Source organism: Amphiprion ocellaris, chromosome 3, assembly GCF_022539595.1.
Source record: "Amphiprion ocellaris isolate individual 3 ecotype Okinawa chromosome 3, ASM2253959v1, whole genome shotgun sequence".
In the NCBI taxonomy this organism is placed as follows: domain Eukaryota; kingdom Metazoa; phylum Chordata; class Actinopteri; family Pomacentridae; genus Amphiprion; species Amphiprion ocellaris.
In genome coordinates, this window is record NC_072768.1 from 29,120,963 (window position 1) to 29,139,004 (window position 18,042).

The 18,042-nt window shown below is 44.2% G+C and overlaps 1 protein-coding gene across 3 annotated transcripts in view; it reads right to left on the reverse strand.

The window, feature by feature from the left end:
- The window catches only part of LOC111569377 (cytosolic carboxypeptidase 4), a 179,964-nt gene that overhangs the window by 112,436 nt on the left and 49,486 nt on the right, over positions 1 to 18,042 (reverse strand). For 2 of the 3 annotated variants that reach the window (XM_055009139.1, XM_023271441.3), the window contains exons 7-8: positions 11,786 to 11,823; positions 300 to 508 (exon numbers count right to left, since the gene is read on the reverse strand). In XM_055009139.1, the coding sequence (XP_054865114.1) occupies positions 300 to 508; positions 11,786 to 11,823 (247 nt within the window). The remainder of the gene's footprint in view (positions 1 to 299; positions 509 to 11,785; positions 11,824 to 18,042) is intronic. The other variant, XM_055009140.1, reaches the window with a different exon arrangement.

The following is an 18,042-nucleotide window of genomic DNA, read 5'->3' on the forward strand; positions in this document are numbered from 1 at the left end:
TAATGTGTGAGGTGACAGATCCGGTGGGACACATTAGGAGGACTGAATCTAGAGTAAGGAATGGATTGAGTGATCGGTGTTAATAAAAGTTTAGCCTTAACAGTTACCACTGCCTCCCGACTCACTGGTCCTATTGTGTGAGGTCACACATAATAGTACACTAGTGAGAACCCAACCAGGCAGAGCGAGAACATGCAAACTCCAAGAACCATCGAGCTGTGAGGCAACAGTACTAGCCAATTAAACCAACCAATTAGATTGAATACCGCTGGCCTCAGTCAGGAGTGATTTGAACATACCTGTGTAGTTTGATACAGTAGTTGAATGCCGCCCTGGGATATCAAAGCCTGTCTGCCTCCAGTTGTCTGGGTTGCATTATGGAGACAGCACAGCAGTGCATGGCGGATTGCTATGGCAACATGATGAGTATCCTTGCTGTGCCAGTCCTCATAAAGTTTCAGGAGACCAGAGATGTAACCCTTGGATACAATGGACCAAACATTTGCCTCTGTGAGGGAGATAAATGGACAGTGAAAAATAGACAGGAAAGAAAGGTCATTAGAATGAGCATCATTTTTAGCTTTCTTCTATTCGCATCTGCTAGTCAGGAATGACAGACCAGTCACAATGTGGACAGGTCAAATCCCCTCAAAACATCAAGAAATCAGGTTAACTTATGAAAAAACATGTGCATTTGTTGTGTTTCTCCACTCAGTAATGCAGGTGTTCCTTGAATTTGTCATCCATATGCATATTAATTCCTAGAGACCTACTCTAAAAATAACCATAACCACTATTTACCTAATTGTCACCTGAAATCAGATTTTCACACTAAATTGTATTGATTTCTGTTATGAAGACTTGCTTTTTGTCCCCAGAAAGAGGTGACTTTTCTGGCAGCACCTTCTCACGAAATGGAATGGCATCACCTTCTTCTACCACAACCGACTGTCCCTCCTAGACAACTTAGGTAACCCTTGGCAGTTTATGAAATTTACCTGTCAGTCATCACTATTTTTGAATGGAGGCATAAATGATCTTATGATCCATTCTCATACATTCTTGGTCCAACCTACTCCTCCATTTTTTGGCGTAGTCACATTATTGAGCATTGTCTCCTATGCCCATCTGTCCCTGTCAGTTTGAAATACATTTTAGAAAAGTTTACTTAAGTGCCATAGGATAATTGCATTCATTTTGCGCGAGCAAACAGATTCAAGAAAGAAGGGAATATATGCACTTAACATGTTTAATAAACACCTGTGCTTCAGTGAAAAGAAAACTCCTTCCTGCAGAGTGTTCATATTGCTGTAAGTTGGTGGACTGTTCCATCTTGGGATTTTTTTTTTGTATTCAAAAAGAGGGCCAACATGCTGTTTAGCGCAGGGGTATTCAACTGAAATTCAAAGTGGTACAGTCAGAGCAAATGTATTAAAGCAAACTTCCAGAAAATCTTAATGTCTAACTTGAATTAGTAAGATAAGATAAGATAAGATAAGATAAGATAAGATAAGATAAGATAAGATAAGATAAGATAAGATAAGATAAGGTAAGATAAGATAAGATAAGATAAACTTTGTTGATCCCACAGTGGGGAAAGTTCATCGTTACAGCAGTTCAAGGAGAAAACAAATAGTATAAAGGCAGTACAGAATAAATAGAAACACACAGTGCAAAAATGCAGAGGACATTATATGCACAGAAGTTTTTTTTTAAGAAGACTATTTACATGAGGTTGAAACAGTTATTGCACACAAGTGCTGTGCATATGTGAGGGGAAAAGTGCAGCAGTAACAGAGGTAGACTAGTTATACGGCGGCATTGTAAAGTCTGACTGATGTTGGGATAAACGACCTGCAGAAATGTCCCTTCTTACATTTAGGGTGTACCAGTCTGTTGCTGAAGGCACTTCTTAAGGAGTTCACAGTCTCGTGCAGAGGGTGGGAGGAGTTTCCGATGATAGATGACAGTTTGACCAGAGCCCTCCTCTCTCCCACCACCTCCATGGAGTCCAGGGATCAGCCACAGACTGAGCTGGCTGTTTTTATCAGTCTGGTGAGTCTGTTCTTACCACGCTCAGAGCATCCCCCTCCCCAGCACACCACTGCATAGAAGACCACCGATGCCACCACAGTGTCATAAAAGGTCCTCAGCAGTGGCCTGCTCACACTAAACAATGTGAGTCTCCTTAGCAGGTATAGATGACACTGACCCTTCTTATACAGAGTCAGTGTTATCTGTCCAGTCAAGTTTGTTATTTAGGTGAACACCCAGGTACTTGTAGGTCCTCACTCTCTCAATGTCAAGTCCCTGGATGTTCAGCGGTGGAGTGTATGAGGGTTTCCTGTGGAAATCGATCACCATCTCCTTTGTCTTGCTAGTGTTCATTTGGAGGTGGTTCTGCTCACACCAGTAGACAAAGTCCATGATGACCTTCCTGTACTCACAGTCGTTCCCCTCTGACACGCATCCTATGATGACAATGTCATCGGAGAACTTCTGGAGATGACAACTGTCTGTGGAGTAGCGGAAGTCCGATATATAAAGGGTGAAGAGGAAAGGTGAGAGTACTGTACCCTGGGGGGCTCCTGTGCTGCAGACCACCACATCAGACACACAGTCCTGTAGCCTCACATACTGAGGTCTGTCTGTGAGGTAGTCCATGGTCCATGCAGTCAGCTGGTCACTGACCCTGCTCTCTCCATCTTCACCCTCAGCAGTGAGGGTTGGATTGTATTGAAAGCACTGGAGAAGTCAAAGAATGTCATCCTCATGGTGTTTCTAGTGTCCTCCAGGTGAGACAGGGATCTTTGCAGCAGGTAGAGGACAGCGTCATCCGTCCCAATACCAGGCTGGTACGCAAACTGCAGGGGATCCATGTTTGGACTCACCAGGGGGCGAAGATGGTTCAGGACGATCCTCTCCAGTGCCTTCATCAGGTGAGAAGTTAAGGCCACGGGTCTGAAGTGGTTGGGGTCCTTGGGGCATGAGGTCTTTGGGACCGGGACCACACGAAATCTTCCACATGGCAGGAACTCTTTCCAGACTCAGGCTTAGGTTGAAGATGTAGCAGACCACCTGACAGCTGGTCTGCACAGTCCCTGAGGAGTTTAGAGCTGATGCCATCAGGACCCATGGCTTTCCTGGCTCTGGTCTTCCTAAGCTGCATTCTCACCTGATCCATTTTTGGTGTGAAGAGAGGAGGAGAAGGTGGGGGGAGAGAGGAGAGTCCCAGAGATGGTGGTGGTGAAGGAGGTAATGGGGAGGGGGCGAGCAGGCAGGAGGAGCTGGAGGTAGGCTGGACAGGGCTCAGGCTGGAGGGGGAGGGGATGAGACCAGTATCAAATCTGCTGAAAAACAGGTTTAACTTGTTGGCCCAGTCTCTGTCCCCGGGTTCAGGCTCCCCCTTTTTGCCCTTGCCCTGCCCTGATATGGTCTCTCTTGTGTTGTTGTTCTGCAGCTGATCCCCCATTTTCCTCCTGTAGCTGGCCTTGCCCTCCCTGATCTTCCTGTCAAGATCCCTCTGTACCCTCCTCAGGTCTTCTCTGTCACCAGACTTAAAGGCCCTCCCTTTCTCCAGCAGCAAGGCTCTCAGCTCAGGAATCACCCATGGCTTATTGTTTGAGAATCACCGTACCCTCCTAGTGGGTACGATGGTTTCTACACAGAAGTTTATGTATCCCATGATGCAGTCCGTTAAACCGTCAATGGCCTGTCCATGTGGCCCACAGAGCACCTCCCAGTCTGTGGTGTTAAAACAGTCTTGGAGTGCCTCATTGGCCTCCTCAGACCACTGCTTCACACACTTTTAGGTTGGGGGTTGTTTCTTCAGCAGGGAGCAGATGGACCAGGTTGTGGTCTGAGCTGCCAAGCGGGGGGAGGTTGGAGCAACTGCAGGCATCTGCTGTGTTTGCATAGAGCAGATCCAGAGTTTTGTTGTCCCTGGTGGGGCAGTCCACGAACTGATGGAAGGTGGGGAGAGTGGCAGCTAGGGAAGCATGGTTAAAATCCCCAGTGATGAGGAAGAAGGCTTGAGGATGCGTTGTCTGTAACCGTGAAACCACACTGTGGGGGAGCTCACAGGCTGAGTCGGCGTTGGCCGAGGGAGGGATGTACACCGTTACTGCAATAATGTGAAAACTCCTTCGGGCAGGTAGTACGGCCGGATGCTAACAGCTAGCAGCTCAATGTCCCTGGTACACCGTTGCTCCTTGATATAAATGTTCCCTGGGTTACACCACTTGTTGTTTACAAACATCACTACTCCCACCTTTCTTCTTAACACTCTCCCTCATGTCTCTGTCCGCTCTGATCGGATGAAACCCGTCGAGCTGCACCAGTGAGTCCGGTGTAAGCTCGCTCAGCCAGGTCTCCATGAAGTGAAGTAGACCGCACTCTCGGTATTCCCGCTGTAGCCGCATTAGCGTCACTAGCTTATCCGTCTTATTTAGGAGAGACCTCACGTTTCCAGTGATAACTGATGGAAGGCATGGTTTGTACCGTCGTCTCCTTTCGCGGCATTTTACTCCGGCTCTGCATCCCCTCCTTCTCCTCCTTAGTTTGGCGGGGATCTCCGGTCACGCTTCGGGATGTAGCCTAGCCTGGCTAAGCGCTAACAGCTGCTCCCGAGTGTAAACAACAGCTGGGCTATGGCAGAGAGTGTTCGCCGATGCAGTATTTAAGAGTCCAGAAAACAGTAAAAAAAACACAGCAGCAGTCTCACCAGCTTAACACCAAGGAATGGACATGTGCCGGAGCGACGACTGTAGAAAAGAAAAAAAGTACAGAATAGCTAAAAGTGTGAAAAGGTCACTATAAACAAAGAGAGGGGTCGGAGCTGCTGCAACTGGCTGCCGCTCATTCAGCACCATCTTAAGTTTGTGTGATATATGTTGATGTAACGTGATAGTTGTATTAGTGTCTGCATGTAATCAATAACTGACCGTCAAATCAAGTAAACTCAGTACGGTTCAAAAACATTTTGACAACATTTATTAATGTTAATGTTATTATGTTATTATCCCTTATTAATCCCACGAGGGGAAATTCTGATTTTTTCATATCTCCCAATTGGGGGGGAGTCAGAGTGACGGGTCAGCCACAGTACAGTGCTCCTGGAGCAGGAAGGGTTAAGGGCCTTGCTCAAGGGCCCAACAGTGGCCACATCAGGGCTTGAACCTCTGCGCCACCACTGCCCCCAAAATTTAAAAAGGGTCTGGTCTTGAACCAGCAACCTGCAGCTCTACAGGCAAATCCTTAACTCACTGAGCTACAGAGCAGATTAATAAATAACTTTTGATATAACTGTACATCTTAAAGTGAAAAATTATGACTGAACAACCTGAACCAACTTATATACATCTTTAATAATGCTTAAATCTCAGAAATTTAAACAGTTGAACACTTTTAAATTTTTTTCCCCCTTAAATCACTCCCCTTATACCCCTGCTGCTTAATGAGAGAATTGAGCTGCCAGTATTCTGAATCATGGTCTGAACGGTGTCAGGGTCATTCTCAAACACATTTGGAGCTCATTGGTGAGTCTGGAACCATATTTAGTTTGGATTATACTCATTGTTGAGAAGCTGGCTTACATCTGTATGTTGAGCCAAACATAGTCAACATGTGCAGAGTGACTTTTCTCTCGGTGTCGATTTGTTTATTACTCCGCCAAGGAACGCGGCAGAGTTATGTGACAATCAGTGTACATTTGTCTGTGAATCTGTCTGTGAATCTGCAACATTACTCAAAAACAGACTAATGGATTTGGTTTAAATTTTCAGGGAAGGTCAGAAATTACACGAGGACCACCTCATTAGAGTTCTGCAATGATGCATTTATAGTCTGGATCCACAGATTTGTTAAGGATTTTCCATTGCAAGATATATCGGCCGGCACGGCGTTGCCGTAACCATGACAACAAGTGAAGGCTGTGTCAGTTACCTGTATCAATTCACTTGACCCGTTACATATTTAGGTCATACAATTCAGTATCTGTACTACATAACATACGCATGCACAATACATGCCTGTGCTCACACAAGGTAATTTATTTATTTAGTTAGTTTGTGGGTCCATCTATTGTTATAAGAGTGTATGGCTCTGTTTTGAGAGAGAGAAAGCAGTGTGTGTGTGTGTGTGTGTGTGTGTGTGTGTGTGTGTGTGTGTGTGTGTGTGTGTGTGTGTGTGTGTGAGAGAGAGAGAGAGAGAGAGAGAGAGCGAGAGAGCACGAGATATCCGAGACAGAGCGAGATATCCGAGCGGCCCTGAATGCAGCGAGAGCGAGCGAAGACGACGAGTTAAAAGAAGAAGAGTTAAGAAGTGTAGCTTCTGGGTTAGTGCAACTGTACGGTATTACCACAGTCAATTTACAGTTAAAGGCTGCAGCATTCGCAGAAAAGGCCGGGCTCCTGTGTTTTGCCTTCCACAACCGCTGGTGAAGGGGGTTAACCACAAAGTGAACTAAGGGAACTTCAGCCCTGGAGAACCGACCTCCCCTGTGCTTTCTGACCACGGTCGGGCAGCTGAGCAGGAACGGTTAACACTATATTAAATGACCAGATTCTATGTTGCCGTGATTTCTGAATACACAAACTGAGGAATGAACAGTCTTGGCGGAGTACTGCATTCTCTGAGTGCTTTTCTTGTTTATCTTTTTGTCCATCCTCCTCTCATCTGTCCCTCACTTGTTTTCTAAACTCAGCTGCGATGTTTGCTGGAATGCAGAGACCAATTAATTGGCTGAGTAGCGTCACGTGGGATGGCTAAACTCGTACCTAATTGGTCTGTGTGTTTCCTGAGCTGATAAACTAATGCCGTAAATGCTGAAAAAGCTGCGCCAGTGAAATAGAAGCAACCCATCAAATTTAAAATACCCGAAATGCCTTGTTTCAGGGATTTTGAGTCATTCTGCGCTGCAGATGGGTTAATTGCATTAAAATTTTTTAATCTGATTAATTATAGTGCTGGATTAATCCACGTTAACAGGCTAATTTTGACAGCCCTAATTTTTATATATATATATATATATATATATATATATATATATATATATATATATATATATATATATATATATATATATATATAAATTATTATTATTATTGTTCTTAGATCACCCTTGTTTTCTTCAGCTGTTCATTTTAATGTCTGGTACAGCTAAAGGTACATTTGTTTGGACAAATATAATGATAATAACCATAATAACCAATCAGTTATTACATCAATAGCTATGCCATTGTACTGCCAAAAACAGTGCTTTTAGGCATTCCATGTTTTCTTTTCTGCCTGTTTTTGTCACACAGGACTTAGTACTTGATTGCAAACCATTGTTTTTGGTGAGTGCAGTGATGTGTCTTGGCATGCTCTCCACCAGCTCCTGACATTGCTCTGCTGTCACAGCAGCCCATTCCTGTTGCACAAATTCAAACAAATTTGCTTTGTTTTTAGGCTTGCGGTTCTCCATTTTGTGTTTGATGATTTTCCACAGATTTTCAACTGGATTTAGATCTGGTGATTGAGCAGGCCAAGGCATGGTTCCAATGTTCTCTTTCTCCATCCAGGCTTTAATTGACCTTGCCGTGTGGCAAGGGGCACTGTCTTGTTGGAAAATCCAGTCATTTGAGACAGGAAAGAGTTTTCCAAGAGTAGCCCTGTACAAGATCTGGTACATTCGCCCTTCACACAATTGCAACAACCCCAGATCGTCACTGATCCACCCCCATGTTTTACTGTAGGGGCAAGACAGTCTGGTTTGTAGGCTTCTCCAGTCTTCCTCCTAACCAGTAAGTTGGCTGGACTGGGCATCAACTGAAAATTGGATTCATCACTGAAGAGAACCTTAGCCCAATCATCAATAGTCCAATCCTTGTAATCCCCAGCAAAGAGTAACCGGGCTTTCCTCTGCCTTTCTTTGATGAAGGGCTTCTTCCATGTCCAGTGTGACTTCAGACCAGCTTCAAGAAGTTGGTTTCCAACTGTTCTTGCCAAACAAGTCACGTTTTTTTAAGGTCCCTGGAGGTCTGACAACGATTCTTGACAGGAAGGGAGGAGTGCACAGGTCATCTTGTGCCATAGAAAGACGTTTCCTGCCACGACCAGCTAGCAATTTGGTAGTAGTATGTATGCATGTATGAATATGTATATATACACTATATTGCCAAAAGTAGTCACTCACCTGCCTTGACTCGCATATGAACGTAAGTGACATCCCATTCCTAATCCATAGGATTCAATATGACATCGGTCCACCCTTTGCAGCTATAACAGCTTCAACTCTTCTGGGAAGGCTGTCCACAAGGTTTAGGAGTGTGTTTATGGGAATTTTTGACCATTCTTCCAGAAGCGTATTTGTAAGGTCACACACTGATGTTGGACCAGAAGGCCTGGCTCTGAGTCTCCACTCTAATTCATCCCAAAGGTGTTCTATCGGGTTGAGGTCAGGACTCTGTGCAGGCCAGTCAAGTTCATCCACACCAGACTCTGTCATCCATGTCTTTATGGACCTTGCTTTGTGCACTGGTGCACAGTCATGTTGGAAGAGGAAGGGGCCAGCTCCAAACTGTTCCCACAAAGTTGGGAGCATGGAATTGTCCAAAATGTCTTGGTATGCTGAAGCATTCAGAGTTCCTTTCACTGGAACTAAGGGACCAAGCCCAGCTCCTGAAAAACAACCCCATACCATAATCCCCCCTCCACCAAACTTTACACTTGGCACAATGCAGTCCGACAAGTATCGTTCTTCTGGCAACCACCAAACCCAGACTCGTCCATCAGATTGCCAGGTGGAGAAGCGCGATTCGTCACTCCAGAGAATGTGTCTCCACTGCTCTAGAGTTCAGTGGCGGCGTGCTTTACACCACTGCATCCGACGCTTTGCATTGCACTTGGTGATGTATGGCTTGGATGCAGCTGCTCGGCCATGGAAACCCATTCCATGAAGCTCTCTGCTGAAGCACTGTTCTTGAGCTAATCTGAAGGCCACATGAAGTTTGAAGGTCTGTAGCAATTGACTCTGGAGAAAGTTGGCGACCTCTTCGCACTATGCACCTCAGCATCCGCTGACCTCTGTCAGTTTACGTGGCCTACCACTTCGTGGCTGAGTTGCTGTCGTTCCCATACACTTCCACTTTCTTATAAAACAGCTGACAGTTGACTGTGGAATATGCAGTCTGCATGCACCTAGGCATGCAGACTGCTTTTATAAACATTTGTGAAAGAATGGGTCGCTCTACGGGAGCTCAGTGAATTCCAGCGTGGAACTGTGATAGGATGCCATCTGTGCACCAAATCCAGTCCTGACATTTCCTCGCTCCTAAATATTCCACAGTCAACTGTCAGCTATATTATAAGAAAGTGGAAGTGTGTGGGAATGACAGCAACTCAGCCACAAAGTGGTAGGCCACGTAAACTGACGGAGCGGGGTCAGCGGATGCTGAGGCGCATAGTGTGAAGAGGTCGCCAACTTTCTGCAGAGTCAATTGCTACAGACCTTCAAACTTCATGTGGCCTTCAGATTAGCTCAAGAACAGTGCTTCAGCAGAGAGCTTCATGGAATGGGTTTCCATGGCTGAGCAGCTGCATCCAAGTCATACATCACCAAGTGCAATGCAAAGCGTGGGATACAGTGGTGTAAAGCACGCCGCCACTGGACTCTAGAGCAGTGGAGACGCATTCTCTGGAGTGACGAATCGCGCTTCTCCATCTGGCAATCTGATGGACGAGCCTGGGTTTGGCGGTTGCCAGGCTTTTCAAGGCACTCAAAGCGCTTCACAATGAATCCATTATTCATTCACTCACACATTCTCACTCGGTGGTGGTAAACTACATCTGTAGCCACAGCTGCCCTGGGGCAGACTGACAGAAGCGTGGCTGCCAATCCACGCCTACGGCCCCTCCGACCACCACCAACATTCACACGCATTCATACTCCAGTGTGAGTAGCAGCACTGGGGAAAATGACCTGTATATCCACTGGAGCAGGTGGAGATCACATCACACTCACTGCTTTGATACTTTCAGCTTCCCCTCTTTTATAGCAACTCTTTTCATTATTGTTTCCAGATGCTTTCATCTTGATCCTTTTATTTTCATCCTCCTGCTTTGAAGCTCAATGCTTCCAGAGACGCTTGCTTAGCTGAGACAGTCTTACAAAATTTACAGATGTTTGTCTTGCCTGTAAGATTCTACATGACTTGGTTCCTCATTCTTTTATTTCCTTTATAAAGCAGAAAACAACTGATAACAGAAACACAAAATTCTAAATATATCTTCCATGCATTTATCATATATTCAAAATTAATAATAATTTAAACAAAACATCATAGTAAAAGGCAATCAAGTGTTTGACTATACTTCATAACTTAAGCTAGCTCTTCCTATTTAACTAATTTTGTGTCTTTTGTGACTCTCATCACATCTGACCAAAGAAAATGTGTAAAAAAGCCAATTAGCTTCACTCGCATATTTACAGAAAAGTCTGTTATCTAATGTGCACTGTCCCTTTTCTTTTTTGTAAAAAGTCTGCAGGATGTGTTTGGTTTTACTGATGGAAGTTTAATCAATAAAATAGTAAACTGGAAGCTTCAGCTAATAATTTGCAAATGAAAGTAGTATTTCTAATTTAAAAAAGAGAGAATAAGACTCATGACTGTTTTTGTTTGTATTGTTGGGTTAGTGCTGTAGAATCCACCACTGTGAACAAGCATGCATAAAGGTTTCAGTCTGCAAACTGGAACTGATGATACTAAAAAGTACAGCCTGTTTGTACCAAACATTACAAAGAGTACATTATGTCATGTTTACATTATTTACTATGTGAACATGGGTAGTTTCACTCACCGACTCCATTTCTGCCAGCTATTTGAGATTTGGCCATAATTTAAATACTGACTTTTGTTTGAGAATTCATGATAATTTCACGACTTCTTTCATACACTTGCTGAAACAGCAGCAGTATTTTTTTCAAGTTACTTGCTACCACTTAGAGCCAGACTGACACATTACATCTAAAAGTTTGCTATGACCTTCACAACAAACCATGGCCTTCATGTTCAATGATATAAAGGAGAGACATTGTTCGTATTATAAAACTGATCTGTTTTTACAAGTATCTCAAGCATGGAATGCTGGCAGTGGAGATATGTTTAGATAACTGTGTAGGGAAGCTTGTCTGATATCTTGCAAAACTGATCGCTGAAAAAAGATTCAGGTTGTCCATCTGAAAGGCTTAAAGGCATTGAAATAACTTTTGTGACCTTAAATGATTCTCATTTTGCACTGTCTTCTGGTCAAATTAGTATTATTTGTGCTATACTTTGGTTTATGACTAAATTCCTAATGGAAAACAAATGACATGAAGCATGTTAGCGTACTGACTCACCGCCTCACAGAGCTGCTTTGCCTAGCTGTAGACTCCTAATTTAAGTATGTCACTCTTGTAATCCTTATTATTTTTTATTCGTTTCACTGGAACCAGCAGTTTATATCAACTTAAGGCTTGTTAAGTCCTAAATGAGAGGACAAGGCATTTCTTGTTCAAACCCATTTTCACTGCTGTAGGTATACTGTAACTGAATGACAGGTAACAACTATGACTAGTTGTCCATGGTATAAGAGAAACACACCATTAAATAGGAAAATGGCCTCAGAAATGTAAGCATTCCTGATGTGTCCCTGGACAAATGGCTTAAGTAGCAATGTGTAGGGATGAGGATGAGGATGATGATGATGATGATGATGATGGAATCTACCAGCTGGAAATTGATGAAGGTTGGGAAAAACTTACTTGTGTACAGCAGAGCAGCAAAGGCATTAATAGCTGCCCTAAAAAAACAAAACAGAAGCGGTAATTAGGGTCTCAGATATTCACATTAACACATTCTTTGCTATGAAAAGACAACAGCAATATATTGCTGTGCTTATGCAAGCAAGTGTGTGTGTGTGTGTGTGTGTGTGTGTGTGTGTGTGTGTGTGTGTGTGTGATTATGAGTGTGAGGATACATTAATGTATACCAAATTAATGTTTTTAAATATTTAGCCATCAGCCTGCCTGCTGTATGGTTCTGCCTGTGAGTCAGTTAGACCCTGGCCAAACAGCTTCCTGCTTGTCCATTTGTGTTCCTGGATTGATAGATGCCTCTGCTGTTCCAGAGTCTGTTCCTAGGTCAATCAATGTCTCTCCTGGTTCCACATCCCCTACTTTTGAGGTAGAGGTGGCTGAGTTTCTCCCGTTGTAGAAACTACTTCCAAGTCAGCTGTAGTTTTCCCTGCTCCTGAAAAAAAATTCATCTTTGACCCTCAGCCACAGAAGAATCAGTTTGCTCTCCCCCTGCTGGAACTTGGCTCAATCACCGCTGAGGTTCCACGTCTGCCGTGGTCTCCAACTCAACCCCAAGAGGGTTTCTCCCTTTGCTGCCAGCTTCCTGCATGGGTCATGCCACCACTCCAACAAGGTTCCATCTTCACCACAAGCCTTTTGGCCAACCCCCCATTTGCCTGCCCATTCTCCAGGCCATCCACCTGAGTCTCTATTCCTTGCCCTGTGCTTCCCTGTCAGTGTCTTTCTCTGTTTGTCTTCATACATTGCATTGATCTGACCCAAGCATGCATCACCTTGGTGACAGCATTGTGTGTCATGCAGAGGTTCTCCACAAAGTTAAATTTCTAACCAGTTTTAACACACATTTTGTGGTACACTTTTATGCCCCAGTTCTTTTAACTTTTTTTGTTTAATTTTTTTTACAAGATGAAAAATTTTAACAATGGGATGTCTGGATCTTAAGTACTAACCTTGTTAAGGATGGCAAACACACTGGAGGCCTACTGTGGACAGTATCACACAAACCATGCCTTCTGTAAACACCAAAGACTATATTTCATTCCAGAAGGCAAATAAAAATATCACTGACCTTAAGGAGGACATACGACGGCTTTCCGATGAACTGACAAAAAGATTCCCTTTTGTCCAGTTTCATGGAGGTCGCCGTGGGGCAGTCCAACATATTGCCTTGATCAACAGCACTATTCAGGACACAGCTGTGTGGGGTCCTGCTATTTGTCCATTCTTCTTCTGGCTCGACTCCCAGCCATCAGCCATCACCCATCAGGAGCATATCACTCTGTTCCCTGGGCAGCTTTGAGACACTCTGATCACTGTCTGATCCATCTCATCCCCACATACAGGCAGAAACTAAAATCTCCAAAGCCTGTGGTTAAAAATGTGAGGACATGGACCAGTGAGGCAAAGCAGGAACTTCAAGCCTGTTTTGACTGTACAGACTGGAGTGTTTTTGAACCTGCCAGCAACAACCTGGATGATCCGACAGACACTGTGACAGCTTACATCAATTTCTGTGAGGACATGTGTGTGCCAAACAAAACTTTTAGGATTTACAACAATAACAAGCCATGGTTCACCACCAAACTGCGACAGCTCTGCCACGCCAAGTAGGATGCCTATAGGAGTGAGGACAGAGACCTGTTTAAAAAGGCCAGGAACACACTGAACAAAGAGATTAGAGTGGCTAAGAAGAGCTACTCTGAAAAGCTGAAGAACCGGTTCTCAGTTAACAACCCTGCTTCAGTGTGGAGAGGCCTTTGAGAAATCACCAACTACAGGAGACCCTCCCCTCCTGCTGAAGCAAACTCTGAACTGGCCAACAACCTTAACGCCTGTTTTATGACTTCCGTGTCTGCGAGGTCCATGCGGCTCTGTGCAGAAAAATTGCGTCACTTTAGCAGCCACACCCCCTCGAGCGGCCCTTCTCATGCGGAAAATTTCCATGCATCTCCACATTTTTCTAACTAGGCGGACGGAGCCGCGCAGAAAAACATGGCAGAGGACCTACTCATAGCTGAAGTCCAAAAATACGGGAACTTATACGGTTCATCACACAGAGATCACCGGGACAACCGAGTTCTGGACAATTCATGGTGTGAAATGAAAACTAATTTCTGAAATGCTTTTATTTGGTAAAATGACATGTTGTAAGTGGTGTAAACAATGGCAAAGCAGAGTAGACCAGGTAGACGTGTTTGCGATACACTGCCCCCTGCAGTTTGGGTGCAGACACCGCACGGAGTATGAATGCACAAATGTTCTATCGCGCATATTTCCGTGCGGCTCATTTCTGCGTGGTTCGTTCATGTGGAAAATATAACCCAGTCTTAATACCTTCTACTGTAGGTTTGAAAGTGATGCATTCACACCTCTCACCCACCCAACCACCACACAAGGAACCCCTCACGCTGTATCCCAAACTACTCCCCCCGTCACACTCACAGTGTGTGAAGAAGAAGTGAACCGGCTCCTTCAGAGGCAGAAGACTAGGAAAGCATCAGGACCTGATGGAGTGTCACCCTCCTGTCTTAAAGTCTGTGCTGACCAGCTGGCTCTAATCTTCATCAGGATCTTCCACAGTTCTCTGGAACTATGTGAAGTCCCCTCTACATTCAAACATTCCACCATCATTCCAGGTCCTAAGAAACCCTCCATCACAGGACTGAACGACTATAGACCAGTAACTCTGAAATCTGTGGGCATGAAGTCATTCGTTGAGCCACCTGAAATCCATAGTAGGACCCCTGCTGGACCCCCTGCAGTTTACTTATCGCGCAAACAGGTCGGCTGATGATGTAGTCAATCTGGGACTGCACTACATCCTGCAGCACCTAGATGGCCCTGGGAGTTATGCAAGGATGCTATTTATGGATTTTTTTTTCCCGGCATTCAACACCATCATCCCTGAAATCATCTCCACCAAACGCTCCCACTTCAACGTTTCTCCACCCATGTGTCAGTGGATCACCAGCTTCCTGACAGACAGGAGGCAACGGGTGATGCTGGGAGATGTCTCTTCAACCCCCCAGACTGTCAGCACTGGCACCCTCCAGGTGTGTGTCCTGTCTCCCCTACTCTTCTCCTTCTACACCAACGACTGCACCTCCAAGCACCCAGCTGTTAAACTCCTGAAGTTTGGAGCTGACGCAACAGTCATTAGCTTTATCCAGGACGGAGACGAGTCTACATATCGACAGGAGGTTGAGCAGCTGGTGATCTGGTGCAGCCAGAACAACCTGGAGCTGAACATGCTCAAGACTGTGGAGATGATAGTGGACTTCAGGAGATATCCCTCATCACTGCTCCCCACACCATCAGCAACAGCTGTATCAGCTGTGGAGTCCTTCAAGCTCCTGGGGACTACAATCTCTCAGGACCTAAAGTGGGAGAAGATCATCTGCTCCATCCTGAAAAAGGCTCAGCAGAGGATGTATTTCCTGCAACAGCTGAGGAGACACGGCCTGCCACAGGAGCTGTTGATCCGGTTCTACACTGCAGTCATCTAATCTGTCCTGTGCACCTCTGTCACTGTGTGGTTTGGATCAGACACACGGCAGGACAGAAACAGACTACAGCGCACAGTACAGACTGCAGAGAACATCATCGGAGCCCCCCCTGCCCTCTATCCAGGAACTGTACTCTGCTAGAACCAGGAAGAAGGCAGGGAACATCATCAAAGACTCCACTCACCCTGGATATGAACTGTTTTCCCCCCTCCCCTCTGGCAGGCACTACAGAGCCCTGTATACAAAACCTATCAGACACAAAAACTGCTTCTTCCCCACTGCCATCGCTCTGATAAACAGATGAGCCATTCCTACACAGCTGTACAATAGTCAGTACTCCAATGGACATGTACAGTATTTTTTTGCACCATGAACAGCATTCTCTGCTTTTTGCACTGCATCATGCAATTATCATTTGCACTACCATGTTAATAGCAATTATCATTTTTGCACAATTGTATTTATATATATTCCTTTCTAGCTGTAAATTTCTATGTATATTGTGTTATATTTAATTTTATTACTACTATTTTTTTTATTTTCCTCTCTGTTCCTCTTTCTATAGTTTCTTTATTTTTTATTATTCTCTGCCATATTCCTAGGGTGACACCAACAGCCAAAACCAAATTCCTTGTATGTTGTGTATGTACTTGGCCATTAAAGCTGATCCTGATTCTGATTCTTGGTCAGAGGTGGCTGTCCACGGTCCCAAGGATGCTCAGAGGGGACTGCTTCATCTCCTGGGTTGAGCCTCTCCAGTTACTGACTGATGCTCCCGCTACTGCGTTTCTGGCAGCTCCTCACTCAAATTCCCCTCTGACAATGGCCCCAGCAGCCGCAACTTCTTTGACGCTGGTGGATAACAGTGCGAGGGTGACTTCCCACTCCACTGGAAGCCAAATCAGTGGTCCTCATACCATCCAAAGACCTCTTTTTCTCTGCATAAATGCCTGAAAGAGGCAATTATGAAACTTTTGGGAAGTTTTCCCTGCTCCTCTCCCATCTTTGACACGACCTCACCACAACACCGACCTGCTCAGTCATCTCCTAATCCTCAATCACCATCATCTCCTCATCCCATTTTCCCTTCAACCACATCAATAGTTGGAGACTCCATCACCAAATCACCAAAAACATCCGCTTCTTCAACGCAGCCACACACTGCCTCACACTGCGAGCAATAGTTCACGTGAGTTCTAATGACACAGCTTGTCAGCAGTCTGAGCTGACCAAGAAGGAGTTCAATGACTTTTTAAACGTCTTAAGTAACTGTGGAAAGCCTTTTTTAAAAACATTTCTAGCATCATTCACACACTAGCCCGTGGCGGTGGGCGCTTCAGCAGAATCCTAAGCCTCAACATAGTACTTCATTCTGGTTGTATAACCCACAAAATAGGTTTAATTGGCCCTTTTTCTTTTTTGGGAATCGTTCCTCGTCAGCAAATCAATAAGTTATTGAGTGAACTTACTCCCGCTCTGCCTCCGAGCTCCACTATAATTTTATTTAGCCTCTCACTTCACCATACTGACATGGTTTATGCTTTATATTTCAGAACTCATAACCCCCTGTTCTACCCCAAGACCCCTCAGATCAGAGAATCAATGTTGGTGAAAGTTTCACAGTCTAGGGCTGGGCCATTCAGTTAATTTGGAATTGGGGCCAGTTCATGAAACGGAGAAAAAATAAGGGGCCGGACAATATGAGTAATCATGGTAACAAAAAAAGAAATTATAACAAAATCAATATATTGTAGTTTGTAACTGCTTAACAATGCACACTGTGATACACTGACACACATAGGCCCAAGGCATTGCTACATTAAAATTTTCAACATTGTTCAAAAATCAGACCAGGTGAGCAATATCCAAGCCATATTAACAGACAATTAGGGAAATGCAATTAACTAACAGAAAATGTGCACTTAATTGTATATAACTGTACCAACACAACTTTACAGGTCACTGTCCTTTATATTTGAGACTGCACTCTTTTGAACAACAGGCAACATCAAATTTATCTCCACCACCACCAACAACAACAAAAATAGCAAAGTGCATAGTATGGTACAGAATAGAATTGCAACAACATAGCAGTGCCTGGTATTTGATCAAGGCAATGTATTTCAAACTGCAGCACTCAGTTCAGGTGAGCCAAATCAGTTGTTTAGAATTGAATTTATTTAACTAGCAAACAACTTCCCAGTGCACCAACAAATACAAAACAAAATGGCATATTATGCCTCTGAATAGAATTATAACAACATGCAAGATATTTTATCAAGGCAAAATGCTTCAAATTACATTTAACAATAATCACTTCATCCATTTTAAGACAGAAAAATTACTGTGACAATCCCTTAGTTGGTCTCTCTACAATGTCAGTGTTCAGCAGTTCTTCTGCTGTAGACAAAAGTACACAGACATCTGGTGAGGGCTTTTCACTACATTTTTTTGTCTTATCTGTCTATATTGAAATTGACTGAATTAATGAAATTGCATCAGACACCTCAATATTTAGTCCAGCTGAGCCACTCCACCTCAAAAAAAAAAAAAACAGTAAGTGGATAATATGAGATGAATAACATGTTAATTACATCATACTGTTCAAAAATCAATTCTCATTGCTTGCTTTACTGTTAACTTGCTGCAACGACTGTTGCAAGTCATCTGACGACTGAATGTCAGTGAGTTCCAGTT